Genomic DNA, 12,824 nt, shown 5'->3' on the forward strand with positions numbered 1-12,824 from the left:
CCCCACCCACAGGTTCTGCACTCCCAGATTCAAACAACCACAGATCAAAAATATTTGAAAAAATTAAAAATAACAGTACAACATTTAAAAATAATAGAAATAAAAATAACATATAACAACTATTTACACAGCATTTTTTTTGTTTTGTTTTTTGAAACAGTGTTTCACTCTTGTTGCCCAGGCTGGAGTGCAATGACGGGATCTCAGCTCACTGCAACCTCCACCTCCCGGGTTCAAGTGACTCTCCTGCCTCAGCCTCCTCAGTAGCTGGGATTACAGGCACACGCCACCATGCCCGGCTAGGTTTTTTTGTTGTTGTTGATTTGTATTTTTAATAGAGACGGGACTTCACCATGTTGGCCAGGCTGGTTTTGAACTCCTGACCTCAGGTGATCTGCTCACCTTGACCTCCCAAAGTGCCGGGATTACAGGCATGAGCCAGCGCGCCCAGCCCCTACCTGGCATTTTCATTGTATTAGGTATTGTAAGTAACCTGGATATGATTTAAAGTACGTGGGCGGGGCTGGGCACAGTGTCTCACGCCTGTAATCATAACACTTCGGGAGGCTGAGGCAGGAGGAGCACTTGAGCCCAGGAGTTCAAGACAAGTCTGGGCAACATAGTGGGACCCCATCTCTACAAAAATAAAAAACTAGCTGAGTGCAGTGTCCTGCACCTGTAGTCCCAGCTACTCGGGAGGCTGAGGTGGGAGGATTGCTTGGGCCTGGGAGGTGGAGGCTGCAGTGAGCCGAGATAACACCATTCATGATGAGTTTCCACCACGTCCACGGAGCTGTGATTGCACTCCAGCCTGGGCAACAGAGCAAGACCCCGTCTCAAAAAAGTAAAGTATATGGGATGATGTGTGTAGGTTACAGGCAAACACTATATCATTTTATATCTGGGGCTTGAGCATCTGTGGAGTTTTATATCCTCCATGGTTACCAAGGGACGACTGTATACACTGTATACACTTTCCTTCTGCCCCAGAAAGGGGACGTGTGATTCTGTATACAGCGGGATACTGTATGTGTGATTTTGCATCTTCTTTCCCCCTGTGAAATGTAACTGGGAGATCTTTATAGATTCATGAGTTAGATGATATTATCCCTGCTTTCCAGATGAGAAAATTGAGGCTTAAAGACATTGAGTCAGCAGTCTCAGGTCCCCAGCTACTCAGGGGCAGAGCTGGAATTTGAGTCTGGTTGAATCACATAGTCAAGCACTAGTGCTATGGTGTGGAGGCTGAGTCCTGGCTCTATGCTTATTAGCAGAGCAGCCTCGAGCTGTCAGCTTAGCGTCTCTGGGGCTCAGTTGCATCATCTATAAAATGGGGATGGCAGCAGTACCTACCCAGAGGGGTGATTGGGATAGTCTGACATGTGATAGTGTGTGTCAGGTACTCAGCCAGGGGCAGGAGGCAGTGAGCACCCCTCAGGGGTGGACAGTTGGGCCAGCAAGGCTGATGGAGCTGACCCCCTGACAGTGGTGTGCACCCCCCACCAGATAGGCCAGGCCATCGAGGAGGTCAACAGCAACAACCAGGAGCTGCTGCGCAAGTACCGCCGTGAGCTGCAGCTGCGCAAGAAGTGCCACAACGAGCTCGTGCGGCTGAAAGGTGACTGCAGGAGGGCTGGGGGTGGACACCAGCCTCGGGGTCCTCGACCTGGCTTGGCAGTCATGCTTGGAGCTCACCCCACCATTGAGGTGCTATTCTAGTCCTATCTCTGTAGATAAGGAAACAGAGGCACAGAGAAGGCAGGGAACTTGCTCAAAGCCACATGGATATTAAATGATCCGCCTTGGATTTGAACTTGAGTCTGTCCAGCTCAGGTGACTGCCCAGGCCCTGGATGGCCGAGGGGTGTGGTACTGCAGCACTGGGTTGTTGGCAGCTGGAAAGCTACTTGTTCTGACCTGGGGCCTGGTCAAGCTTGAGACTCCACCATGCACTGCATGGAGCTCTGGAGTGCCTGCTCTGTGCCAGGTGCCATTCCAGCCCGAGGCTATGGTCATGGCCCCACAGACTGCCTCCCGGTGCTCACTTTAGTATGAGAATGGACAATGATGATTGTCAGGGAACCCCAACCCTGCCGCCTTCCAGGGCTGAGACAGGCTCTCCTGGGTATGGGACAGGCAAAGGTGTTGAGGGGCTTCCCAGAGAAGGCAAAGTTAGAGCTGAGACCTGGATGGTGAGCTGGAACAGATGGGTGAAAAGGGAGGGCAGGTGGGCCATGCTGGAAGTGGAGGATGTTTCCTCTTCATTACAAGAGCACAGGGATCCCAACGAAGGCTGGAAGTAGATGGTGGCATGACCAGCTCATGCTGCCAGATACCCCTGTGGCTGCCCCACGATCTGGGCCCTCGGATACACCATCAGTCGTCACCTGCTGCCGGGCCGATATGCCCATCTGATTCCTAAGCCCTGTCCTGGCATTCAGGACAAGGCTCTTTGCTCACTGGGGCCCAAGCCCCTCATTGTCTAGATGAAGAAACTGAAGTCCAGGGAGGAAAAGAGAGTATCCGTTCTGGCCTCTCATCCTGACTGGGTGCAGTGCCTGAGCCCCACAACTGACCTTTCCTCCCCATCCCCAGGGCAGAGCTCCACCCCAGTCAGCTGGTCTGTTCAAGAAGAAATGTACTCTAAGTGAATTCATACTATAGTGTGAATGATGGATAACAGCTTTGTGGGCCCCCTTCCCTTAGGGGGCTGTGCTTAAAAGTCAGGGGACTCCTAGGCCAACTGGTCTGCCTGGGACACCAGTGGACCAGAGTGGAGACTGGTCTTGACATGGCCTGGGCCCATTTCTCCATCCCCAACCAACCCAGGGAACATCCGAGTGATTGCTCGTGTCCGGCCAGTCACCAAAGAGGATGGGGAAGGACCTGAGGCCACCAATGCTGTGACTTTCGATGCCGACGACGACTCCATCATCCACCTGCTGCACAAGGGAAAGCCTGTGTCCTTCGAGCTGGACAAGGTGTTCTCCCCACAGGCCTCGCAGCAGGACGTGAGTGTGGCCCCATGCGGGAAAGGGAAAGCAATGGAGAGAGGGAAAGATGGACTCACAGGGAGGGAGAGGGGCTGGGCAGGAAGAAGCATAAGAGTGGGGGGTACAGGAATCAGAAGTGGGGAGCCAGGGTCCCACGCCTTCCTCTGGAGGACAGAAGAGGGTGGGAAGTTAAGACTGAAGGCCTTGGAAGCCTCCTTCGGAAGGAGAGATCCAGAAACAGCCCATCCCTCCCATGGCTGTGGTTCCTCCCATCCGCAAGGCCGCTTCTACTGTGTGGCCCCGCCCACCCTTAAGGCCCTTCCCACTATCATAACCCATTCCATTCTGTCAGCTGTGGCTCCTCCCACCATGTGGCCCCTCCTATATCCAATCCCTTCCACCACATGGCCCCACCCACAGCCCCTCCCACCACCATGGCTTTGGGTCCTCCCATCCACGCGGCTCCTTCTACTGCCTGGCCCTGCCCACTCTCAAGGCCCCTCCTTCCATCACAGCCCATCCCACCCTCATGCTGTGGCTCCTCCCATCTGCATGGCCCCACCTACCCTCAGGCCCCTCCCACCCTTCCACCATGTGGCCTCACCCACCTTCAGGCCCCTCCCACTATCATAGCCCCTCCCACCCTCATGGCTGTGACTGCCCACCCACATGGCCCCATCCATCTTCATGACCCTGCCCATCTTCTCCATCTGGGAGTACCCTCCTGTATCAGTCCCCTGGGCCTTCCTAGGAATCCCCCAACCCCCTGAGGCTGTGAGAACCATGTGTTTTCAGTGTCCACTCTTCCCTTATCTCTGCCCAGACCAACCTGCCAGCCCTACCAAGGCCTGTGCCCTCCTGTCCTCATGTCTGGTTCTGTCTTTGCCCCCATCCGCTGACGGCTGGCAGGCAGGCCCAGGCCAGAGAGGTCCCAGGCATGTGCTGGCCTCTGCCTTCCTTGTGCTGAGCGCTCTTTGAGAGAGAGCAGGAGGAGCTGGGGGAAGGGCAGCAGGCACCGGCCTGTCTTCCCTGCAGTCTTTGGGCGGCCCAGTTGCCCACTGATGTCTAACGTATGACTCACGAATCACGAACCATTGTGAGCTGAGTGACTGCAGTAACACATGCTGTGGTGTTGCTGAAGGACAGCATGGTTGGGGAGGTGGCTGGACTTGTAGCTGGTGGTCCCAGTGGCCCTGGAAGCCCCCACCAGCCTCCCTCCCACCACCTTCCCAGGTGTTCCAGGAGGTGCAGGCCCTGATCACCTCTTGCATCGATGGCTTCAATGTCTGCATCTTTGCGTACGGCCAGACGGGTGCCGGCAAGACATACACAATGGAGGTGGGTGCTGCCCCATGGGGTGGGGGTTCACAGTGAAGTATGAAGGGAATGCGGGCTCCTTCATTGGTCTTGGGGTTTTGTGCAGTGTGTGTTTTGCCTCATTTGGTCCTCACAACCCAGGAGCAGAGGCTGTAGTTATCTGTGTTAGCCCCAAGGCACCAGGCCTTAAGAGGGGGCCCCCTTGCCCAACGGTACCCACAATGGGCCCAGCAGGACTGGGGAAGAGGCAAGGGGAGTCTGTCATCACAGGGATCTTGGCCTGGGGACAGAGTCCAGGGCAGGCCACCCACCTCTCTCAGGACCGGGGCTGCATTTCGCCTTGAGTATGCACTGCACACTCCTGCTTTACGGCTGCCTCGGCCGGGCCTGGGGGATCTGGGATGAGTGGTGGGTCTCAGTCCTCAAGGAGATCCCAGGGCAAGACTGGCATGCGAAGGCTGTGGTGGAGAGCCCAGCTCTTGCTGGTGGCCCCTGGGGCCAGGCCAAGGCTTCCTCTCCCTGCTCGTCACTGGCGCCCTCCCAGGTTTGGTGGAGCAGGTGGCTGGCCAGGGAGGGGGGCGTTGAGATGGGGAAGGATCTTGACTGTGGGCAGAGGGCAGTGGAAAGCTAGCCCTGACTCGAGGGGTGCTGTGGGATTCCCCAGGTCAGAAGGAGGCCAGGTGGTACGGCATCTGGGCAGGGAAAAGGGCTGGCCAGGCCTGCGGGGCAGGGAGCCTGTCACGGCGGCCCTCTATTTCCCATCTGGACTCTGCTGTTCCCTCAATTCTGGAACTAGTGAGACTAGTTAGTGGGGGCAGGCCAGGCCAGGTGGGAGGAGGAAGGGGGTGTGTGCAGCCCCTGGGCTCCCCGCTCTGCTTTGGGATTGCTTAGAGTTGAGTTGACCACCAGAAATATCAACGTTCGTCCTCAAGCGTATCTGCTGATGCCTGAGGCATATCGGGCATCGTGCCAGGTACGGCTTTGACCCAAACAGTCCCTGCCTCCCCCGGGGGCCCTCCCAACAGGGCCAACCTGGCTGTGGGGAGACAACACGGTCCACATAAATCAGCAAGTGTCCTGTCAGGCCAGGGAGAAAAATAAAGCTAGGGATGTGGAACTGACTAGGGGGAGGGACAGGGCGTTTGGGGGTGCTGGGCGAAGGAGCAGCCTCCCTGAGGGAGATGACAGAGCCGACCAAGGGGAGGTCAGAGGAGCACCCGGGGCAGAGGGAGCTGCAGGGCCAAGGCCAAGAGGCCAGAGCATGCCAGGGGCACCTGAGGCCCGGCCAGGAGGCCCCTGCGGCAGGAATAGAGACAGGGTGAGAGATACTGTCAGAAGAGGGGCGAGGGCCAGGCTCCCAGGGCCTCGAGGGCCCAGGTAGGGACTCCAGGTTTCCTTCTAGAAAGGCTGGCCCAACCCTCCTGCCCCAGGACACTGGTCCACTCCTCCCTGTGCCTCCTCTCCAGCACCCACAGAGCCCAGGCCTCAGCCTCCCTGAGATTGAGCCCCTTTCTGGGCAGTGGTGGGGTCATTCATTTCCAGCGCCCCTCCCAGGTGGCCCTGCAGGGCCAGGCATGCATCTGGCCATCAGCTGGCCTATGTGGGGTCTGGGCCAGGCCCCTCACCCCAGTGATGGACAGTAAGTCTCAGGGTAATCCTGGCAGGGCGATACCATTTTAATGGTGGGGAAATAGAAGTGCAGTTGCCTGCAGCTGGTGGAGGGCATTTTGGGGGGACAGTGGCAGGTAGGTAGGAGGTTTGGACAAGGAGGCTTGCCTGGGAGGAGTAGCCAAGGGGCTTGGGGGACAGATGCCACACGAGCATCTTTGGGGACAGGCCTGGCTCACTGGGGCCTTTCCTTCTGCCCCCAGGGGACCCCCGAGAACCCAGGTATCAACCAGCGGGCCCTGCAGCTGCTCTTCTCTGAGGTGCAGGAGAAGGCGTCTGACTGGGAGTACACCATCACCGTCAGCGCCGCGGAGATCTACAACGAGGTCCTCAGGTGGGAGCCCCAGGGTGTGCGGAGCAGGCCTCAGGGGCAGCTTTGGGGTCCTCCGGGGTGGTGCTGGAACGAGGTCCTCAGGTGGGAGCCCCAGCATGTGGGGAGCAGGCCTCAGGGGCAGTTTTGGGGTCCTCTGGGGTGGTGCTGGAGCAATGGGGGATAGGAAGTGGGGTCTTCCTGAAGGGAGTGCAGGGAACAGATGAGGCCATCAAGGGACCTGGCTGCAAGTCCTGACTCAGCCCATCGGTTTGGGTGGTCCTGGGGGGAGGAGGGGCTCTCTCTCAGCCTGCCCCAGCCCAGACCCAGGCAATCCTTGCCCCTAGCTGTGGGCTGCACCAGGTGGCCATGGGTGAGCGTGGGCAGCTGGGGGCCCTGCCCACAGGGCTCATTGCATTGTGGAGTGAGATCTCTGCGTCAGCTGAATGCGGTGGAGGAGCTGGAGGAGGAGAGATGCGCTCAGCTGATGGCTGAAGAAGGCTTCCTGGGTTGGGGGAACATTCCTGGCTGGGGGGCTGGGTGCAGTGCAAACAGCAGCCAGAAATGGGAGGAGGGAGTGACTGTCTCACCTACCCCTCCAGGGACCTGCTAGGGAAAGAGCCTCAGGAAAAACTGGAGATCCGGCTATGCCCAGATGGCAGTGGGCAGCTGTATGTACCAGGGCTGACTGAGTTCCAGGTGCAGAGCGTGGACGACATCAACAAGGTGTGGAGGAGGGAGCCCCTGACCACAGCCACGCTGCTCTAGAGGACAGAACTGGGTTTGAATGTAGGCTCTGCTGTGTCCTAAGCACGCACCCTTGGGCAAGTCCCCACGCCTCTCTGAGCCTCAGTTCCCTCATCTAAACTGCAGAGGGTGGTGCCACTCCTCACGGGTGCCTGGGGCCAGGTGACTCTGAGGACCCCATTCTCAACACTGTGCCTCTGCCCTCCCGCTCCCAATCCCCCAGGTGTTTGAGTTTGGTCACACCAACCGCACGACGGAGTTCACCAACCTCAACGAGCACAGCTCCCGCTCGCACGCGCTGCTCATCGTGACGGTGCGAGGCATGGACTGCAGCACGGGCCTCCGCACCACGGGTGAGAGTGGCGGGCAGCCTGGCCTGAGGATCCCCACAACCACAAGGGGCACGGCAGGCCTGATCTGCTGGGTGCCCTCCCTGCAGGGAAGCTGAACCTGGTGGACTTGGCTGGCTCCGAGCGCGTGGGCAAGTCGGGGGCTGAGGGCAGCCGCCTGCGGGAGGCACAGCACATCAACAAGTCGCTGTCAGCTCTGGGGGACGTCATCGCTGCCCTGCGCTCCCGCCAGGGCCACGTGCCCTTCCGCAACTCCAAGCTCACCTACCTGCTGCAGGATTCACTTAGTGGTGACAGCAAGACCCTCATGGTGGTACAGGTGAGTGCCTTGGGTTAGGGCGGGCCAGTCCCTAGAGTGTAGGCGCTGCGCTAGCAGCAAGACCCAGTGACCCCAGGCTGTGCAAAGGGACCCTTGTCTCAGCAGCTCCATAGTCAGCAACAGCCCCCAGCCCCAGACCTGGCCACACACACCCTGCGTAACTCCCAGTCCCTCCTCTCCACCTTTGACCACGCTACCTCTGCCGCCTTGCCTGCCTTCCCACCCCATCTCAGTCCTCTCCAGGAAACCTTCTGACATCCCCAGTTGTGAGCTCCCTCTGGTGACCCTGCTGTCCCTCCAGCTGGCCTGGTTGGGCAGTAAGCTCTTGTGTCCCCTAGGTGTCCCCTGTGGAGAAGAACACTAGCGAGACGCTCTATTCCCTCAAGTTTGCTGAGCGGGTGCGCTCTGTGGAGCTGGGGCCTGGGCTACGCAGGGCAGAGCTTGGGTCCTGGTCGAGCCAGGAGCATCTAGAGGTACGGGGACTGTCACAGGCCTGGCTCAGGTGGCCCTGGGTCAGAGACTTTGGGTCATGGCAGAAGCGGGAACTGGGCAGGGACGTCCCGAAGCAGAGGGGGCGGGGAAGCTGCCGGAGGTGGGTGGAGCTACAGCTGGAACCCACAGCCAGGAGCCTCTTCAGTACAGGTAATTCTTCTTGGCCTCAGAGGTTCCTGTGGGGTGACCAGCTGGCCGTGGGGGTGGCACACAGTAGGTACTAGTTGTACCTAGCACACAGTGGTAACTAGTTGACTTCTTTACATGTATTATCTCGTTTAATTCTTGCCATAACTGTGAAGCTGGGGCACGAGCATCATGCCCGTTTTGCAGATGAGGAAACTGGGTGTTAGGAGGTTAGGAGGCAGGGCAGGGGAGTAGAGAAAAGCACAGCAGGGTGGGGGGCCAGGGCAGCCATGGCCCACGCCCACCCGCCCTTCCCTACTGACAGTGGGAGCCGGCTTGTCAGACGCCACAGCCCTCAGCACGGGCCCACTCAGCCCCCAGCTCTGGGACCAGTAGCCGCCCTGGATCCATCCGGAGGAAGCTGCAGCCCTCGGGTGAGCCTGGAGTGAAAGTGTGGGTGGGGGAGTCTCCCCAGGATAATAGTCACCAGGCTGCCCTTACCTGGATTGGCTTTCTATTTTCTTTCCTTTTTAAAAAGTTCTTACAACTTCTCCAGAACCTATTTTACAACCTCCCCTGCCCCCAGGCAGTCGTCAGGGCAGACAGGGCTGTGTTCAGTCTGCAGGTGGGAAATGGAAGGTCTGTGGGGAGGGGCAGTGCAAGGAGACCCCAGCCTCCCAGCTTGGGGTGCTGACTCTACCCTGGGACCTTGCTCTCTGAGGGTGGGCTGGCTGGGCCTGTGCAGTAAGCCCCCTCCAGAGCAGTCCCCGCATCCCCTCCCTGCGCCTCAGCTGCCCTGGGGATAGAGAGGGCAGGGCCTGCCTGCGTCCTAGGTGAGGAGTGAACCCCAGCACAGGACCGGGATCCAGGCCTCCAGCCGTTCAGCCCAGATCATGGGAAGGCCTGGCCTGTCCTGGAGTCCAAAGGGGTGGCAGCAGCAGGGTCCTGTGGGGTACTGGCCTGAGGCAGGCCCACCAGTGAGACGCCTGTCACTTTGATTTCAGCCTGACGGCTGGGGCTGCAGCCTCTAGGTGAGTGTGGGGCCAGTGGCCCACGGCTACCCACCTGCCCGCCCCCGTGGGTTGCAGGGCTGCGCTGGGACGTTCTGCTGCTCAGGGCTGGGTCTAGCCTCCGCTGGTGCTTGTCTGTGTGCTTCTGCTGGGTTCCCTCCTGCTCTTGGTGGCACCTGTTGTGGGCTGCCGGTGGGCGAGCGGACAAGAGGCTGATGATCCCGGTGCCCTTGCAGGGAAGTCGCGGCCACTGCCTGTGTGACGGATGTGACCCTGCTGGGCCTGGAGCTGGGCCCCGAGGCCTCACTGGCCTGTTCCTGCTGCAGCGCCAGGACCCCCGGAGGTGGAGGCAAGAGTGAAGGCTCCTCTTCTGCCCCGTCTCCCCTCAGAGATGAGAAACATGTTCAGAAGGAAACGGTGTCTCTCAGCTGTGGCTCTGGGTGCAAATTGCATGGGCGGAAAAGCGGGGGTGGCTGCTCTTCCTGGCGGGCCTGGGCCGTCAGTGAGCTGGGCCCGGTGAGGAGGGCAGGAGTGTGGAGGAGGGCGGGCCTCTCACCCGGCTGCCCCAGCTCTCCTCAGCTTGCAGGACTGGCCAGCCCCCTCCTTAGTGGGTGGGCAAGGAGCCTCCCGGCAGGCCCAAGAACCATGCGGACTGGGGTGGCTTGGTGGCACCAAGGGCAGCCCTCCCCGCCCCTCTCCTTCAAGGAGGGTTCCCGCAGCTGGGGTGTGTACAGAGGCGCGCGGCCTCCTGCCATGGGGCTGTGCCGTATTTATGGCTGACAGAGGCAGCCAGCGGGTGGGGCATTCTGCTGCTCCCTCACCTGCCTGGCTCACTGGTCTCTTGAATTTTCTTCCCTCTGAAATCCTATTTAAGAACTTTTGGAAGCTTAGCCATTTTTACTTATTAAAATAAAAGCCTTTTTACAAAGTATGGTCTGAAAAAGTTGGTCTGTCAGCCCCTCTTGGTCTGCTAAGGGGGATGGGGCACTGGCAGGTCCTGTGGACTCCCGTGCTGGCTGGTCACCCCACAGCCCTTCAGGATCTGTCCTCTAGGTCAATTAGGGACACGCGTCCTTAACAACTGGGGGGAGCCCGTGCTGCCCCACCCTGGGTCACTTTCTCTGTTGTTTGTGGTCACAGTCACCTCATGCAGTGCCTACCGTGTGCCCACAATAACTGACCGACCTCCCAACAGGGGCATCCCTCCATGTTACTGATGGGAAGGAAACTAAGGCTGGAGAGAGCTTCAAAGGCTCATTAAAGCCTTGCCCGAAACATGCTGGGCTTCCGGGTTACTGCTGGGCACCACCCACTGCCCACCCTGTGCCCACCCTTTGCTCTGGCCTTTTCCCTCTTCAGTGAACTGGCCAGAGGTCCATGCCACCTTCCTCCAGTGCCGAGGACCCTGACCACCCCGGGGCAGGGCTGTACCTGGTCCCTGCCTTGGGAGCAGAAGGGAGCCCACCTGTCGCAGTGACCACAGAGCAGTGGACCCTTTCCCGCCAGCCAGTGCTGGGGGCTCCAGCAGGGAATGACAGCTGATCAGAGCCCTGCTCAGAAGAAGGGGCAGGTGCCCTCCAGTCCTGCCCCTGGAGGCGTCCTGGGGGTGTCCATAAGACAGCTTGTGTGTGGCTGTGGGGAGGACCGGCTGGTGGGGCCCATCCCTACCTAACCTCAACACCCATTGGTGGAAGGGTGGTTGCTGCCTCCCTTTCCTACCCAGTCTGAACTGGCTGAACTGGTGCTGTCCCACAGGCCTGACTCTCTGCTGCCCCCTGCTGGCCACAGGGCCCGGAGCCCCACCCCAGGGCTTGGAAGGGGTGTGGCCTCATCTCAGAAACAACGGGGCACGCCGGGAGCCCTGTGGCCAGCAGAAAACATTCCCCGCAAGGAAACCTGGGAATAGTTACAAATTTAATAAAATTTGCCTTATAAATTACAGCAGCAGCCCCAGGGCTCAGTTCGCTGCCCCAAGAAGCAACAGTTGGGCAAAGCTGGGCAGCTATTGCTGGAGAGAGTTATCTCAGAGTTCAGGGCTGTAGAGGTGGCCAGGGACCAGCGTCACCTCCTCCAGGACGGCCACAGGACAGCGGCAGGGGCCAGGCAGAGGCTCATGGGCCACTAGGCACACAAGGAACAGGAGTGGGGGTCTGAGGCCAGGCCCTGAGGGCAGCGAAGCGCCCCTGCCGACTGCGTTCCTCAGTCCAGACTGGCCATAAGCAAGTGCAGCTCACGGAATGTACTGCCGTGGCGGCCGCTCAGGCCCAACTTGCTCTTGACCAGGCCGCTGATGCTCTTGAGCTGCTTGTAGCAGAGCCGGCACTTGTGCAGCCTGTAGAGACGGCAATGCCTGAGGGGCCAGCTGGCACCACCACCACCCCAACCCCAGGGCCTTTGCTGTCCTAACTGCTCCAGCCCCTCCTCCCAGGGGAAGGCGGAGGCCCAGAAGGGAACTACCCAGGCCCTGCCAGGGATTGTGGGCACAGCCAGCCCATGGAGGAACCCAGCTCTGGCTAAGCCCACCCACGCCCTGAGCCCCAGACCAACACACCCTCTGTACTCTGTCCCAACAGGACTGTCAGTAAGAGGGGCCAGGGCCTCCAGGCCTTTGCCCCCTCACCTGTTGTGGCACCCCTGCCCCCAACACACGTGCCGCTCAGCCCTCACCTCTCCTCCCTACTGATATCCACACCCACGGAGGGAGGGGCCGCCAGCATGTCCGTGATGAGGGGCAGAAACCGCTGCAGGATCAGCTTCAGGGAGGTGCAGCCCGTCTGGACGTAGCTTCAGGGAGATGGATGAAGTCACAGATGGACTCAGGGCCACAGACAGAAAGAGAAACAGCGAGGAACAAAGGAGGAGGGGGCAGACACAGACACACACACACACACACACACACACACACACACACGCCTGTTTCCACTCCCACCTCTGGACCGTTGAGGGGCAGCAGTGCTTCACAGCCAGCTCACAGGAACACCCAGGCTCTTGGGGGGCCTTCCCATGGTCCAGGAGGAGGCTCCTTAACCTCTTCCCTCCCCCTGCCTGAGGCAGGCATGGCTTCCCCACACATACCTCTCATATTTGCTCTGCAGAAGCTTCTCGATCTGTGGCAGGACCGTGGTGCACAGGTCCAGCTTCCACAGGGAGCTAGGAGAGGCCAGGACATGTTGCCATCAGCCCAGCCCTGCCTCTCCACCCACTCCCCCTCGGCAGCCACTTACGCTTTCTGGTTGACGATGTTCAGGAGATCCACCACCACCGACAGGTCGTTGATGGCCACAGCGGAGTCCACCGACGTCTGTGCAAACAGAGCACCGTCAGGGGAGGGGCAGTGGGGGACAGTGTGGCCCTGTGAGGGTGAGGGTGGGGGCACGAACGTGAATGTGGGTGTGCTGGAGGGGCTGTGGGTGTTCACAGCACTGCACCTAACGCAGTGAGTGTAAGGCCAGGCATTAAACAGGTGCTCACTAAACGGCAGCCGTGATGATGA

The 12,824-nt window shown here is 59.5% G+C and overlaps 2 protein-coding genes across 7 annotated transcripts in view; one reads left to right on the forward strand and one right to left on the reverse strand.

The window, feature by feature from the left end:
• The window catches only part of KIFC3 (kinesin family member C3), a 127,399-nt gene extending 117,140 nt beyond the window's left edge, over positions 1 to 10,259 (forward strand). For 5 of the 6 annotated variants that reach the window (XM_011938814.1, XM_011938819.1, XM_011938815.1 and 2 more), the window contains 11 exons: positions 1,507 to 1,618; positions 2,829 to 3,010; positions 4,226 to 4,330; positions 6,181 to 6,311; positions 6,890 to 7,013; positions 7,258 to 7,387; positions 7,474 to 7,703; positions 8,042 to 8,176; positions 8,647 to 8,755; positions 9,326 to 9,352; positions 9,568 to 10,259. In XM_011938814.1, the coding sequence (XP_011794204.1) occupies positions 1,507 to 1,618; positions 2,829 to 3,010; positions 4,226 to 4,330; positions 6,181 to 6,311; positions 6,890 to 7,013; positions 7,258 to 7,387; positions 7,474 to 7,703; positions 8,042 to 8,176; positions 8,647 to 8,755; positions 9,326 to 9,330 (1,263 nt within the window). In that variant the 3' untranslated portion in view covers positions 9,331 to 9,352; positions 9,568 to 10,259. The remainder of the gene's footprint in view (positions 1 to 1,506; positions 1,619 to 2,828; positions 3,011 to 4,225; positions 4,331 to 6,180; positions 6,312 to 6,889; positions 7,014 to 7,257; positions 7,388 to 7,473; positions 7,704 to 8,041; positions 8,177 to 8,646; positions 8,756 to 9,325; positions 9,353 to 9,567) is intronic. The other variant, XM_011938813.1, reaches the window with a different exon arrangement.
• A 969-nt stretch (positions 10,260 to 11,228) lies between these two features.
• Positions 11,229 to 12,824, reverse strand: part of KATNB1 (katanin p80 (WD repeat containing) subunit B 1) — a 23,599-nt gene continuing 22,003 nt past the window's right edge. The window contains exons 16-19 of the mRNA XM_011938877.1: positions 12,556 to 12,719; positions 12,407 to 12,481; positions 11,999 to 12,115; positions 11,229 to 11,663 (exon numbers count right to left, since the gene is read on the reverse strand). Coding sequence (XP_011794267.1) covers positions 11,531 to 11,663; positions 11,999 to 12,115; positions 12,407 to 12,481; positions 12,556 to 12,719 — 489 coding nt within the window. The 3' untranslated portion in view covers positions 11,229 to 11,530. The remainder of the gene's footprint in view (positions 11,664 to 11,998; positions 12,116 to 12,406; positions 12,482 to 12,555; positions 12,720 to 12,824) is intronic.

The sequence above is a fragment of the Colobus angolensis genome, unplaced genomic scaffold, assembly GCF_000951035.1.
Source record: "Colobus angolensis palliatus isolate OR3802 unplaced genomic scaffold, Cang.pa_1.0 Scaffold178, whole genome shotgun sequence".
NCBI classification, from domain to species: Eukaryota; Metazoa; Chordata; class Mammalia; order Primates; family Cercopithecidae; genus Colobus; species Colobus angolensis.